The sequence below is a fragment of the Sebastes umbrosus genome, chromosome 12, assembly GCF_015220745.1.
Source record: "Sebastes umbrosus isolate fSebUmb1 chromosome 12, fSebUmb1.pri, whole genome shotgun sequence".
NCBI lineage: Eukaryota > Metazoa > Chordata > Actinopteri > Perciformes > Sebastidae > Sebastes > Sebastes umbrosus.
Window position 1 is genome coordinate 28,977,290 of NC_051280.1, and position 15,250 is coordinate 28,992,539.

Sequence of the window (15,250 nt, forward strand, 5' to 3'; positions counted from 1 at the left end):
TACATTCACACATCTGGATCTCAGAGGTCAAGGGACTCCTTTGAAAATGGCCATGCCAGTTTTTCCTCGCCAAAATTTAGCACAAATGTGGAGTGTTATTTACCCTCCTTTGCGACAAGCTAGTATGACATGGTTGGTACCAATGGATTCCTTAGGTTTTTTAGTTTCATATGATGCCAGTATCTTCACTCTAGTTTTAAAAATGAGCCCACTACAACTTAAAAAATCACAAGTGCGTTAATGCATAGAAAAAAATACTGGTCTTAAAAACAAATTTGTGTTAACGCGTCATCATGTTAGCTTTGACAGCCTTACTTTAAATCCTTTTTTTCCTCAAATTTGGCTTCAGTCACTGCTCTCTGCCTAATAGGGCGGTGTGGCTGGAAACAACATTGATAAGATCAGAGTTTGTGGGCCGGAAAGTCAAATTGCTGAGCTAAATGTTTAGCCTTTCCGTAAGATGATTTGCAGATCTTTTTCTTGTTATTTGTTTTAACAAAATGTTAAAAGTTTGATAATGAAGTAAAACAAGACTAGCATATTGTCCCTAAAATTATGCTGAGAGATCTCTCTCTTTCTCACAAACCTATATATTTGACCCCCTTTTTTCCTTTCTTTTTTTTGGTCCAACGTGGATCTTGAGATCTCTTCACAGCAGTATCAATGTGATCACGGTCCTTCTGTATCTTAACATGGCTGCCGTCCAAATCATGACTGGTAATCACCACCAGGTTGCTGCTGCCAAGTCATTCTCAGGCCAGATTCACACAGCAATGTTGGCCATTATTTTCCAATGAGTGAAAAGTTAAACCTCTGCAGTCAGCGGCAGCCGGACGGCACAGCACGCTGGTTGTAGCATGAGCTCTCTCTCAGAGCAGCTGTGTCTGTTCCTTTCAGTCATTACGGAGCACCAATGACTTCACATCTGGTCTGGAGGTGTGACGGCTTTGGTGTGTGTGTATTTTATTTGCCCACCTGTTCGCAACAATAAACGCGTAAATGGGCAGAGCTTCACTTGTAGTGGTGTGAGTGGTGCACGGAAGCACGCCCTAACACACACACACTCCTTAAACCCTCTAATCAAGTATGTTTCCAGTTGGTCAGGCTGATGAATTAGAGACCCCTGAATGTTGGCCTGTCTGGTCCGGTCCAGTCTGGGGTTTCTGTGTGTTCACGTGGGTGAGATGTGTGTGCAATGTATGCAAATGCATTTCTATCTGTGTGTGTGTGTGTGCATGACAGAGATATAGGTAGCAGGGGTGATCCTGGCTGGAATGCTGAGGTGAGAGTTAGTCGCCACGGGAGACGGACTCCTTAGTGAACTCCAAGGGAATGTGAAGCCATCTCTTCACATACACACTAAACACTCGTAATTATCGGCCATTGTGCGTGCATTTCTGTTTAGGGAGGATTATGTCCGTGATGCGAGGCAGAGCGGCGAGGCGTGGGCAGACTCTGGATCAAATCAAGTCAAATTAAAGCATGTCAAGATGATTGTGGTTCCTCTCTTCTTTACTCTAACGTGTTGTATGAACCAGCAACACACAGGTAGCAGACGGAGGAAGCCAGTTTGAAAGTGGGGTTCAGACATCTGCATGAACAGCTTCTGTGCATCTTGGAAGTCCAGCCCAGCCGCACAGTAGTTTGTGAAATAGTCACGAAATGTAATGTATTGATTTGTGTACATAGACACGAATTTCACATTTTTTTTGTGATTGTCAGCACAAAATAAATTTGTATGTAATGCAGGGAATTGTGAACCGGGAAGTACAAAGAGCAGCAAACACCCGAGTACGGAGGAGGTCGGCATGGATGGGTGGGTCAAAAAACGCAGGACTTTTGCCCAGGAGACTGGTGTTAGTGTCTGGTGTGAAACCACGAGCCAAAGTTGATTTATTTGTTGAGTAATTTCCGTACTTAAGTTGCGCCACTTCCGGTGTTATTTTAACCCAAACCGTGATCTTTTCCTAAACCTAACTAAGTAGTTTGTTGCCAAAGATAAACCAAGTCGATCTATTCCTAAACTTAACAAAGTAATCATATTTTGAAAAAACTGGAGCGGAAATTGACACGTGCATTGCGTGTTGTTGGACATTCGTAGGAAAACGCACAAAAAATATGTTGTTGAAAGTTGTGCTGAGTGTCACATAAAAAAAAAGGGAAATTCATGTCGATGTACACCAATCAAATAGATTACATTTCATGACTATTTCCCAAGGTGACTTGAGACTCTGTTATTCCACTGTCAAGAAAAACAAGTTTGCAGAGGGAAAAAGCAATGAAAATTTTTTTTTAACAATAAATTTAACCCTTAATCCTGCATGAGATTATTTGATTATAAATACTCTAAAACATGATATTAGATACTAAATATCTTGCTAAATTAGGTATATTTCACCTTTTCAACACCAAATGTGTCTCTGACCACTTCCGTAATAATTTCATTTTGATGACTTGAAAAGTGTGGATCAAACTAAAAAGTCACATAAGAACAAAGACAGATGGAAAGTCTGTCTCCACCTGTTACTCCTTCTTTGTTTCCATTTACACATTTCATCTTTTACCTTGTCCCCGTCTCTGTCAGAGCGAGGCTCAGGAGGTCATCTGGACCTGACGGAGTTGATCGGCGTCCCCCTCCCTCCATCCGTCTCCTTCTCTCCCGGCTATGAGGGCTTTCCGGCCTACAACTTCGGGCCCGATGCCAACATCGGCCGGCTCACCAAGACCTTCGTGCCGGGGTCGTTCTACAGGGACTTTGCCATCATCGTCACGGTAACGCTAAAGAATTGACCTGATTGGACTGTTTTTTTTAAAGGATCACCAAATGCAGTGGTCAAGAGACACTATCAAATTATAACTAATTATACTATAAAGTACTGTATAAAACTGTAAAATACATACATTGCACAGCTTTTATTCTTTGCTAAACTACAATCTTTATGGTCAGCTGAGGGCATGTTATGTCGCCACCTGGTGGAATTTGATGATAAAGCAAGAATTCATGACGCAGAAGTCTGTCACTGAGAGAGTGATGAAGTTACACGATTGGTCGGCCGAGTGTTGGAGTTTCGTCATTGGCCGTTGCACTTTCAAAATGTCTTTAATGTAAATAAATGATACCCATTCCATTCCACTTCTGTGGCTCTAAGTATTGTGTATTACACTATTTATTTATGTCTTATGGTATGACTGTAATATTCGTATAATGGGACCAAGATGCCAAAGCAATAAACTTTAGTGACCTCTGATGTCTTCTACTCCAGGTGCGTCCATCCTCTCAGAGAGGAGGCGTGCTCTTCGCCATCACCGATGCCCTTCAGAAGGTGGTGGAGCTGGGTTTGGCCCTCACTCCGGTGCGTGGGGGCCTCCAGAGCATCCTGCTGTACTACACTGACAGAGAGGAAGCTTCCCACAGCCACAAAGCTGCTGCCTTTAGTGTCCCAGATATGACCGACCAGTGGACACGCTTCACGGTGAGCATTACATGCAGTATATGTTATATGACAAATTATTTTATTCCATCCTTTGCCAAAATGTAGCCTCCTTCCTGACAAGCTAGCATGATGAAATTCCATGACAAAACACTACATTAAATGGGTGTGTTTGATCCGTCTCCCAGGTGGTGGTGGAGCACGACGAGGTGCGTCTCTACATGGACTGTGGAGAGGCCGAGAGGACGACTTTCCATCGGAAGCCCGAAAGACTCAACTTCTCGCACAACTCAGGCGTTTTCGTAGCCAATGCAGGAAGCACGGGGCTGGACAAGTTCGTGGTAAGTGAAGAAATCCTCTAAATGTAGGTGTGTCTGTTGGCATCTTTTGTGAGGATGAGGAGTTTTTCTCTGCGAAAAGGGCAAAGAGAAGGAGGAAGAATGAGACCGGTTTCCTGTGTCAATATCAGTGTGTAGCTGTGTTTGTTTGTGTGTGTGTGGAGGAGTATGCTTGTGTGTTCTGGCCTCTCATTAACATGTAAAAGGGCTGAAATGTGTCATCTGCTCAGAATCCGGATGCTTCCCAGCATTCAGTCTACTGAAACTATTCATGTTTTGACTAAACGCTTGCACAAGATACGGTCAATTTAGCTTTTTTTTCTTAGTATCTTGTGTATGCAACAAGTAGAAAATAAAAAAAAGGAAAAATAACTAACGAAAACTACCAAAAAAGCTGCATGTGAATGTTGTCATCTTTAACCACTTTGAATTGTTGGGGTTATAGGTATGTAAATGTACAGAAATGAATGATACATGTACACAAAAATCTAAAGAGTGTAAGCCCCCAAATAGCATTTGGATGTGGTCATGGGCATTACTTTTGTTATCTCAATAAACAGAAGAACATATCCTCATACAACGGTTCGTATAATATCTTATAAAAAGTTATTTTGTGTGCGTTCTCCTACAAATGTCCATGAACCTGTTTAGGCAACAAGTCAGCGTTTGGTTTCACATGGGCAAAAGTGCTGTGATTGTTTGACCAAATCATCCACGCAGACCTCTTTTACTACTACTACTACTACTACTACTACTACTACTACTACTCCCTGAGCTGGCTCGGTTGCATATTTTGCTCTATAAAACTATGAAGATCATAGAGAGAGAGAGGAAGTACAGTAAGAAGGGAGGAAAGAATATAGATGGTGAAGAAGGAAGGGAGGGGTGACATGAGGATGGGAGGAGAGGACGGGGGAGTAAGTGGATGGAAGATGAGGAAGTCGGGGACGTCAACAAGGCTTAGTTGTGGTCAGATCAAGGACCCGACTCAGGCCTTTGAGTCTATGATGGTATATCAAGGTTAAACATGAAGCAATATTCCAGTTAGGAACAAAAAGAAATGTGTATGAAATATTATAAATTATATTCCAGAGAGATTAAAGACTCCGCTACTACAATTATCTTCACACTGACATTATTACTGGAATCTCTGTCAATCCATTTTCGCTCACAAAAGACAAATACGAGCTGCTGGTCACTCGTTGCCATGGTGAGAGGACGTTCCCACTTTATTCTGCTTTGCTCAGTGTGGCCTGACTTTCTGAACGGGTTATCTGAAGCATGACGGCAGAATACTGTATGTGCGTGCTCAGCAGCGGTCATGTCCAGTCTGAAATATCTGGGTCACTCTCTGTGTGTTTGGCTTCAAAGGAGAGCAGTCGTGACATGGGGCCCTTTTTAATCAGCATATGTTTGTGTGTGAATGTTGTTAATGTAGGGACTGACATCTCTGTCCATGTTCCTCTATAGCTATATACACCGATCAGCCATAACATTAAGACCACTGACAGGTGAAGTGAATAACATGGATTATCTCGTTACAATGGCACCTGGCACTGGGAGGGATATATTAGACCGCAAGTGAACATTTTGAACTTTGAACTTTGTGTATAAGCAGAAAAAAATGGGCAAGCATAAGGATGTGAGTGACTTTGACAAGGGGACAAATTGTGATGGCTAGACGACTGGGTCAGAGCATCTCCAGAACTGCAGCTCTTGTGGGATGTTCCCGGTCTGCAGTGGTCAGGACCTACCGAAAGTGGTCCAAGGAAGGAAAACCGGCAACAGAGTCAGACCCACCGGCTCATTGATGCACGTGGGGAGCGAAGGCTGGCCCGTGTTGTCTGATCCAATAGAAGAGCTACTGGAGCTCAAACTGCTGAAAAAGTTAATTCTGGTTCCGATAGAAAGGTGTCAGAACACACAGTGCATCGCAGTTTGTTGCGTATGGGGCTGCGTAGCCGCAGACCAGTCAGGGTGCCCGTGCTGACCCGTGTCCACCGTCAAAAGGGCCTACAGTGGACATGTCGTGAACATCAGAACTGGACCACGGAGCAATGGAAGAAGGTGGCCCGGTCGGATGAATCACGTTTTCTTTTACATCATGTGGACGGCAACGAGTTCCAGGTGTTGACTTGATCTCCAATTCTCAATCCAATCGAGCATCTGTGGGATGTGTTGGACAAACAAGTCCGATCCACGGATGCCCCACCTCGCAACTTACAGGACTTAAAGGATCTGCTACTGACGGCTTGGTGCCAGATACCATAGCAGACCTTCAGAGGTCTAGTGGAGTCCATGCCTCGACAGATCACGACTGTTTTGGCGGCAAAAGGTGGACCTACTCAATATTAGGCAGGTGGTCATAATGTTATGGCTGATTGGTGTATACCTACATAGGGAGAAGGTCCTCTTCACAGAGCTGGCCTTGTTTTAACAGAATTTCTTCCAGTTATGTTAACTGAGTTATTATACCTGTATAACCCAATAACCCAACTCTCTCTCTCTCTCTCTCTCTCTCTCTCTCTCCCTCCAGGGATCCATTCAGCAGCTAGTGATAAAATCTGATCCCAGAGCAGCGGAGGAGCAGTGTGAAGACGATGATCCTTATGTAAGAAACACACACATCAACATAGTAGAGGTGGTTGACAGACAGGAACTCACTATTTAAGACAAAAACAGGAGTTTCTTCTATTAAAAGTTTAGAATTCTGTACAAATATCATACACATGAATCAACGGTACCCCCTAGTGGTCAAAGGACTTCACTGAACAAAAAAAGAGTTACTGGGGAACTGAATAATCAAATGAGTAAACTTTAGCCGTAATCAATTATATAATTAATCTAATTCCAACAGGGTTTTTCAAAATACCTCAACAAGCAACTGGATTTTCAGAAGAGGAAAATCTGAATGTTTTCAGTTGAATGTCCTTCTCTCATTCTTTCTTCCTCTATTACTTTCTTTTATTAGTTCTTTCATTTGAAACAATATCTATAACTGTCAAAACGTAGGACATACTTTGACATACTTTTTTTTTACTATAAGCTTGTTTCCCCAAACTAACACATGATGTGATGTATATTATCGAAGGCCTCGGGATACACCAGTGGAGATGATGCTCTGGATGACCGAGAGACAGAGGAGGAGATGATGAAGAACACACACGAGAGAAAACACGGCACAGCGCAGGTAGGTTGGCTGGTGCTTACAGGTGGTGTCATGTTTTGGTTGGATGCATCATTGCGTCTTTGGTATAATGTCACATCTGTTGAAAGTTTGGGATCTCCATATGAGAGTAAAACAATGTCCTGCAAGGTTTGGACAACAACTGCAGGAAGAAGTTGTGGTTTCTTTAGATGCACTCTGATGGGACTACCCAAAAATGGTGACGAGGTCAGAAAATAAAAAATATTTTACTAAGAGGAGGGGCACTAGTCTGCATTTAGTCTGTTAGGGCACTGGTTCCCAACCTGGGGTCCTGTTTTATGGAATATACAGTTGTCCTATATCTCATCATTTCATTGATTTCTGTGAAGAAAACTACATGAAATTGATATTTTTAAAGTTTGGATTATTATTTAAGATATGAACAGGATAAGGTCACGGTGAAGACCTGAACACAAACTATATTCACAGAGCATTCCCTCGCTACTAAACAGCCTCGTCCTGATAGAACAATGGCCAAACGTCAGGGAGAAGGAAACACTGAATTTGTGAAAAAAGAAGCCTATTAAGTATGAATTATTGTTAAACAATTGTATAAAAATACACAAAACAGAGAATTGTATTAAAATGCCAGGAAAACTTATCTGTGAGGCAATATTCACAGGAAATAATCTGCTCAAAATTCATCCAAATCACTCGTTTGACACAAACTTCCAGCCTTTTGCGCTCAATATTATGGTTAATTGTGCAGTTTATCAGTTGTTCTGCACCATTATTATTATTATTGCATTGAATATGTGTGTGTGAATGTGTGTTTCTTCTTTGTTCCGGCACCAACTTTCATTCTCCCACAACTAGGAAGTCATTCTGACCCCAAACATCCCATAATCAACATTGACTTTGAAGCTTCAAAGGGAACTGCCCTTCAGGAGCTGAATAACTGTTTCCAGATATTAAAGCCATGGTTGATGCTTTCTTGTCTGGGAACTTTATCGGCAATAGTGCCGACAAATATCACAAAATGTCTTATTATTATTATTTGATGTGATTTTTCTATTTGGTTTTGGATTATTGCAGAAAATAAGCTCTGTGGCAAACAAAGATATATTCAAAAATGAACACCACTTTTATGATTTTTTTCTAAGCTTAAATGCAATCACCAGAGGTAACGTTAGGCTATAAACAAACTACACCACGGTCACATGACTTCACGTCGCCACCGCTAAGCTAAAGGCGGATTAGTGTTTGGCATTATGACGTTTATCAGTCTCATTTAGCCACTTGTAGCAACCGCCTTTTTTAAGACACGTAAAAGCTTCAAAATTCACTAGTGGGTATTCACTGACTTATTTTATGTCATAGAAACGTAAAAATCTCTTTAGCTTGTGTTAACCACAGAACTTATTTCAGGCATCCAACTAAAAACCCATTGACTTCCAGACGAGGGAACCGGAAGTGCTAAAATGCTAACTCATTTCCGGGTTTATTGACCTACTCATCTTCTTGATTTCTCTGAGGAGGAGGACAGCGTTCCAGTCAGAGCTCCACCCACTGAGGCTCCGGAGGTGGAGCTGGATGAGTACTCCGGTCACCTGACCCCAACAGAGGCCAGTGAAGAAATGATGATAAGAGGTCAGAATGAAACTTTATGTACAGTATTCATTTGTTTTTCCGTGCCTGTCTGCAGTAGCTCATCAACCTGGTATATGTTTGTGGTATAAGTGCCTGGTGACTAAATGCATAGGAAACACACTGTGTGTCCATTTCTGGAACATTTTTAAGTTTTAGTCGGATTTTGTACTTCATGATCACCGTGTAATGAACTGAATAATTTCTACTGAAGATCTGTATCTAATCTTTTCAGTAGCCGCCTCAATGGGGGCAGTGGTGGCCTGAAGCTTAGACAAACATGTCAAAGATATATACAATATAATATATATACAAACAATATGTTATGTGAGAACATATTATTGCATGCATATAAGCTTTTTCTGACCGTGAAGTGATAAAAAGGTCTTATATGACGGACATTTGCCATGTTGAACTTAATCATATTTGAGATTGTTACAGCACATTTGTCTGTGTCATGCTTGACAAGTGGCAAGTTACAGTATGGTGTTACCTTGTAAGAATCTGATTGGTCAAACCTGTTGACGATGTCACATGCTGTGTACAGGGCCCCACCAGACCGAGGAGCCAGGGGAGAGATCAGGAGATGTAAGTTCAGACGTGGATTTTCTTTCTTATTTTGCTGTCATTGCTCAAAACATGTTTTAAATATTTTTTTAACAGCATCTTTTTTTTTATTAAAGTCTATGTTCTTTACTCACTCAATTTTCAGGGTCATGTCAGACCTGGGTCAAAAGGAGAACGTGGAGATCCTGGACCCAGAGGCCCACCTGGCCCACCCGGTCGCTCACCCACCCCTCTACCTGGGCAAGCTGAGCCTGGATCGAGAGGGACGCAAGGACCACCAGGAATCCCTGGATCCCCAGGACTGCCAGGGAGAGATGGACGGCAGGTGTGTGTGTGCCAAAGAGATAGAGACGATGTGTGTGTGTGTGAGAGTTTTAGAAACCACGGATTTCATAAGATTTAGTGCTGATCCTGAAAATCCTTCTCTCTCTTCACAGGGAATTAAGGGTGATACAGGAGATCCAGTAAGTTATTTATCTTCTGTCTTCTTTGCTATGCTTTATATCACATGTAATAACGAAACTGCGTTTTTTTTTTACGTCCAGGGTCAGAAAGGATCTCAGGGATTTGCCGGTTTGGATGGAGAAGCTGGAACTAAAGGAGACAAGGTACAGCTAAAGCACACAAGTTGCAAGTGGTAGACTCTTCATGTCACCAAATGTTCTGTAAAAGACTGATATGTCCCCCCTATCCTCTTCCTCTTGCCTTCCCTCTCTAAAGGGAGACCCAGGACTTGGTGAACCAGGTCCTCCCGGCCTCCCTGGGCCTCCTGGACCCCCCAAATCACGCAGTGTACCCGTGAGTGTCACAGTTTATGGTTTTACTCTTTCTGTTTGTACACAGAGAATACACTTCAACATGTAGTAAATGTAGATGAGGGTCAAGCCTATAGTTGGCAACCTGAGTGAAGGACAAGATGTTTGTGGCATCACAAACATCTCCGTGTATGTGTGTTAGACCGTGTTATTCATCTGTGTCACAGTATGGAGCCGACGCCCTGGGTTCTGGGTTTGAATACCTGTACACCGACAATGAATTCGTCAGGGTAAGAGAAACGCCGCAGAGATAGACGGGGACAGTCTGATTCGTTAATTTGCAAAGTGGAAATAATAAAAAAAATCTCTTTCCACCAGGGTCATCCTGGTCTACCGGGGCCTCCGGGACCTCCTGGTCCCCCTGGACCCCTGTCATCATCTGACACAGCTGACGGCCTCTCTTCGGGGAATGCTGGACCAACCGGTGCCCCCGGCAGAGACGGGCTCTCAGGACACCCTGGATTACCAGTGAGTTCCATACAGTATTCAACTTTCAGTTAAATTAAAAGTAAGACCTGCAGACCTGTGGGTTTATTTTCATTGCACCAAAGTATTGTTTTCTGAATTAATTCTTCATATAGAGGCATGCAGAGGCCGACTATAAGACCTACAGACATGTTTTGTTAGTCACAGTTTAAATGGACAGTGTGTAGAATTTTGTGGCATCTAGCGGTGTGGTTGCAGATTGCAACCAACTGAACACCCCTCCGCTCACTCCTCCCTTTCCAAGCATGTCAGAGAACCTTCAGTGGCCTTCAGGTAACGTAAAAACGTGAATAGCTCTCTATAGAGCCACTGTTTGGTTTGTCCGTTCTGGGCTACTGTAGACACATGGCGGACTCCGTGACGAGTTGTCAGGATTCACTATTCACTTAAAAATAGTAGCCATAAACACTGAATTGACTTCATTAGGACACATATATTTCTAATTTTCCCAAATGTATGAGCACCAAATTATTTGTGTTTTATTAGGCAGAATGGAGCTATTGGGAATTTTTTTTTATTTTATTTTATTTATTTTATTTATTTTATTTATTTTATTTATTTTATTTAACCGGGTTAGTCACATTGAGATTAAGAACGTCTTTTCCAAGGGAGACCTGGCCAAGAAAGTCAGCAGCAAAGTTGCAGACACAAACAGAGAAAAAAATACAGTTCACAAACACTAAAAGCACTAAAATATGCATTAAAAGAGAACTATCGAAAGACAAATGGGGGGGACAAAAAGGAACTTTTCTGGGAGTCAGCTGTACAACAAGAGAAGCTAAAAACATTGGCATGCCATAGAGTCTGCTTCTAAAGCCTTCATTTTAGATTTAAAAATGTTTAATGATACCAGCTCCTTGATTTTCAAGTCCTTTTTCAGGCTGAGGGTGCAGAATCTGAGTAGTGTTAATACAAATACAGACTGAAGACATAGAAACGCCATTGAAGCATGAATAAAAGTTGTGCTGTGTTGCTGCATGCTTTGCAAGATTTGTCATCTTTTCAATTATATTATTTATATGTGAATACTTTGCCTTTACCTCCAGGTTTTACTTGTGATGTTGCTGTATTTCTTTCTGTATTACCATTGTGTATTGTCTTTCTTCTTCTCCACCTTCTCTTCCAATTCACCTTCAGTTTGTGTCTTGTCAAATCATATTGTAGTGATCAATATTTGTGTGCGTCATGGCCAATGATTGGTCTGTTTATCCTCCCTCTACCTCATCAATCTTTACTCCTATTCTTCTTCTTCTCCACCTCCTGCCACCTCCTCCTCCTCCTCCTCCTCCTCCTCTCCACTCTGTTTACAGATGATTGAGGATTGGTTTAGTGGTTCTGGGTCTGACGGTTCAGGTTCAGGCTCAGAGTTGTCCTCTGACCTCGGCTCTGGTTTCAGTTCTGGGTTCACTTCTGAACCCAACTTTGCCTCTGGTTCTGGGCTTGACTTTGGGTCTGCTTGGCTGGGTTCAGGCGAGGTATAGTTTCCCGGTTTGCTCGGTTAACCGGCAAACAATAAAAGGCAGACTTTACAGTCAGCAGCCTGAGTAATGAGGCTCATCTACAGTATTAAACCATGTTAATCTGAGACAATCATAGTGCCTTAAAACAATGACACCTGTGATAAACACAGATTTTAGCTCACTGCCTCAGTACCCAGGCTAATGACTGTACATTATCTCCAACCATGTTGTCTTAACTGCTGGCTGGCAGCCGCAGCTGGCTAAACTGTTTTCACCTATATGGCTGAATTGCTCTGTTGTGTATCACTGCTTTCTTTGCCCCTTTGATAATCCCCCTCTGGCAGCCAGCGTTACTGCTTACACACTGTATGACCTGCTTTGAATTTTGTCAAGAATTAGCTTTGGTTCACTTGCTTTCAGTTCAAATGTTGTCATTGCCAAATGAAACATTTCAGCATGAAGTTTCACTTTTCATGGTGAATGAACTGAAGGGAGCTGAACTCAAACTTGCTGTATATAACCTCCACTTGAGCTGCTGTTTTTTTTTTCATACAACATGGTAAAGGAACAAATCTGCCTTTTTTTACTGATCTGTTTTATTCTCTCTTTTTGCATATTGCTGTATATTGGCTGTTCTCAGTCAATGCAAGTACCAAGGTACACTGATGTGCGCAGATGTAGTTGTAGAGTTAGTGCATTTATGATTCAAACTTTATTTATAATGGATACAACGAGCAGCCTCTGTGTTTTCTAGTTACGATATGATAACAAGACTACGAGGCACCAACAGGCTGCCCCACTGAATGAAAGTGTTGGATGACGCAAACAACATAATGACAAGTTTGTTATTCTGAGAGCTCTACCTGTACTGAAACTAAAAAGTTTGATGTTGATGTGATATTAGTCCTAAGAGTGGCTCTAGACGAACGAACATGAAATTGTTTACTCTCATGAATGTGCTTAGCAAATGTTATGTTAACCTGCCTGGTAACATTTTGGCCTGAATGTAGCGTAAGAGCTGATAGGGTGTTCAAAATGGAAAAGAGATAATCATCTCAGTTCAGCCCAGCGGCCAGGAAAAAATGTTGGTATTGGACATTTCTGCAAACCAGAGATACGTTGAATGTTGGCGTTTTTGCATTCGGTCAGAGCAAGTGATGTTGTTTAGCGTATCCGTGGTTTGCAGAAATGTCCAATGCCAACATTTGCTCCCGCGACTGGGTTGCTCAGTTACGTAAACGTGCCAAGTACATTTTGTGTTATGTTTTTTCTTTTTTTTTTTTACCACAGACAATTTCTTAGAAATCCAGCTGCTAGTTGTTTGACCAAACTTTTGATTGAGTAAAGAGGAAAGGTTTTGGGGTTATCCCAAATCATTAGGATTAATGCTCATGGATATGCACAGAGAAATTAACGGCAGGTTGGTCAGTAGTTGTCAAGATGTCCTGCATTGGATTAAAGTGTAAACTATTAATTAAAAATAGGTAGTGTTTTTGATAATCGACACAGTATCACAAAACATAATATCACGATACTCAATATTTTCGATATTTTCTTACACCCCTATTTAGTAGCCAGTAATCTAATGAGCCATGCGGCGGTAGTCAAGAAGTCAGTGTGCCTTGGAATTTAGTGTTTTACTGAAAAAGTCTGAGGCCTCTGGTACACTATGTTGTCAGTTTGTACAAAAACAAAACGTACAGAAACATTGCTGTACTTTGTGTCTGATGCTGCTATAAGTTAAAGGAATACATTTCATTTTTTAATAACTTGAACTTTCCTGTTAAGTGATGAGAAAACAGGCGACAACCTCATCCATGCCATCGAAGGTTGCTGACTCCACTGCTTCATGCTACAGTTTAGCTGAATGACAGTAATGACTCCATGTCTCCACCGCCGGGAGATACATTTAACTTTAATTTGGTAAAATCAAATGAATATATGTCAGTAGAGTTAGTCTCGACTGAGACGCTAAAAGTCGACAATCACTCAACACTGTCTATACTAAAGTGTGAGCATGATGCATTGAGGTTGGCAATCTTGTGGTGACTCAGACAGACACATGTTGGCATGGATCTATCACTTCAGGAAACTGACTAATGTGCCCAGTATTCCTTTAGACTGACAAGCTGTCACCTTTTGGAATGGCTAAAGGGTCAACGAACAGCTTGGCATCAAATTGCTCTTCTTTTTTTTTTCCGTGCTATCATATTTTCTGTGACTTATCACTGTTTTATTTGTCCACCTCTACTCGTGGCGGTCTGTGTTTGTATGTCCAGGGTCCAGCAGGAAGAGATGGGGCTCCAGGTCTACCAGGTGTTGTTGGAGAGAAGGTATGATCCTCTAGATGTATTGTGTCCTGGCCTCAGAGCTCAGTGGGCCATATCAAAATCACAAAGTCATCGTCATCCCCTTTTTGCTTGTTGTAGTTCGGTGCAGAGGGGATGCTGTTATCTGCAGGAAAGACAAATAAACTATTTACCACATCTGGGCACCACTGGACTAAGCAAAATGGTTTTTAGATTATTTAATGAAGAGGACAGTGATTTTGAATGCTGATTACAAGCGACATTTACAATACGATGAAAAGTTATTATGGAATTTTTTCCCAATTATGCCGAAAATATTCGGCCTACTGCAGCTTTAATATTGATTTTGTATTGTCTTGGTTTCCATCACTGCTAAATAAAAGTGCTCCACAAGTAATACTTCTTTCTTTCTTCCTTCTTTACATCCTTAGGGTACCCAAGGGTTATCTGGGCCAGCTGGACCAAAGGTAATATACTACTCAACACAGAGTAGGCTAAGCTAAAAAAAAAAAACTGCACACCATGCGCTAGTGTGTATTTCTATTTTATCCCAAAACAAACACATTTCTGGTTGTTAGTAAGAACAAATCAATGTTAACCAGGCAGTTCTTTTTATCTCTGCAGGGTGAATGTGGGACTGTGGGTACAGGAGGGACCTCAGGGCTACCAGGTCCAAGTGGTCCACCGGGAAAGAGAGGCCCATCAGGTCCCTCAGGACCTCCTGGCCCCCCCGGACCTCCAGGAACCAAATACTTAATAGAGGTGACCCCATTTCATTTCATGTCACTGCTGTTGACTAATCCATACAGACCTACTTTAATTAATAACAGCTTCGTTTAGAGTGGAGGATGGCAGCTCAGTGTGTAACATCAGACTGTGTGTTTGTTTTCAGGATATGGAGGGATCTGGGAAGAGTGACATGCTCATTGGAGCTGGAGTCAGAGGCGCACAGGTCAGTGTGAGGGTGTGTGTGTGTTTTTATGTAGACTGTGTATATTGTTACATATACAGTAGGAGGAGGTCGTGTTGCTCTGGCTCTATCTATCTGG

The 15,250-nt window shown here is 42.0% G+C and overlaps 1 protein-coding gene across 7 annotated transcripts in view; it reads left to right on the forward strand.

Annotated features, from left to right (window-relative positions):
• The window catches only part of col15a1b (collagen, type XV, alpha 1b), a 52,521-nt gene that overhangs the window by 20,943 nt on the left and 16,328 nt on the right, over positions 1-15,250 (forward strand). For 4 of the 7 annotated variants that reach the window (XM_037787949.1, XM_037787943.1, XM_037787946.1 and 1 more), the window contains 18 exons: positions 2,585-2,772; positions 3,264-3,473; positions 3,620-3,772; positions 6,306-6,380; positions 6,861-6,959; positions 8,453-8,567; positions 9,112-9,152; positions 9,277-9,456; positions 9,569-9,595; positions 9,677-9,739; positions 9,852-9,929; positions 10,114-10,176; positions 10,265-10,414; positions 11,743-11,907; positions 14,172-14,225; positions 14,633-14,668; positions 14,826-14,963; positions 15,094-15,153. In XM_037787949.1, the coding sequence (XP_037643877.1) occupies positions 2,585-2,772; positions 3,264-3,473; positions 3,620-3,772; positions 6,306-6,380; positions 6,861-6,959; positions 8,453-8,567; positions 9,112-9,152; positions 9,277-9,456; positions 9,569-9,595; positions 9,677-9,739; positions 9,852-9,929; positions 10,114-10,176; positions 10,265-10,414; positions 11,743-11,907; positions 14,172-14,225; positions 14,633-14,668; positions 14,826-14,963; positions 15,094-15,153 (1,895 nt within the window). The remainder of the gene's footprint in view (positions 1-2,584; positions 2,773-3,263; positions 3,474-3,619; positions 3,773-6,305; positions 6,381-6,860; positions 6,960-8,452; positions 8,568-9,111; positions 9,153-9,276; positions 9,457-9,568; positions 9,596-9,676; positions 9,740-9,851; positions 9,930-10,113; positions 10,177-10,264; positions 10,415-11,742; positions 11,908-14,171; positions 14,226-14,632; positions 14,669-14,825; positions 14,964-15,093; positions 15,154-15,250) is intronic. The other 3 variants (XM_037787944.1, XM_037787947.1, XM_037787948.1) reach the window with 3 other exon arrangements.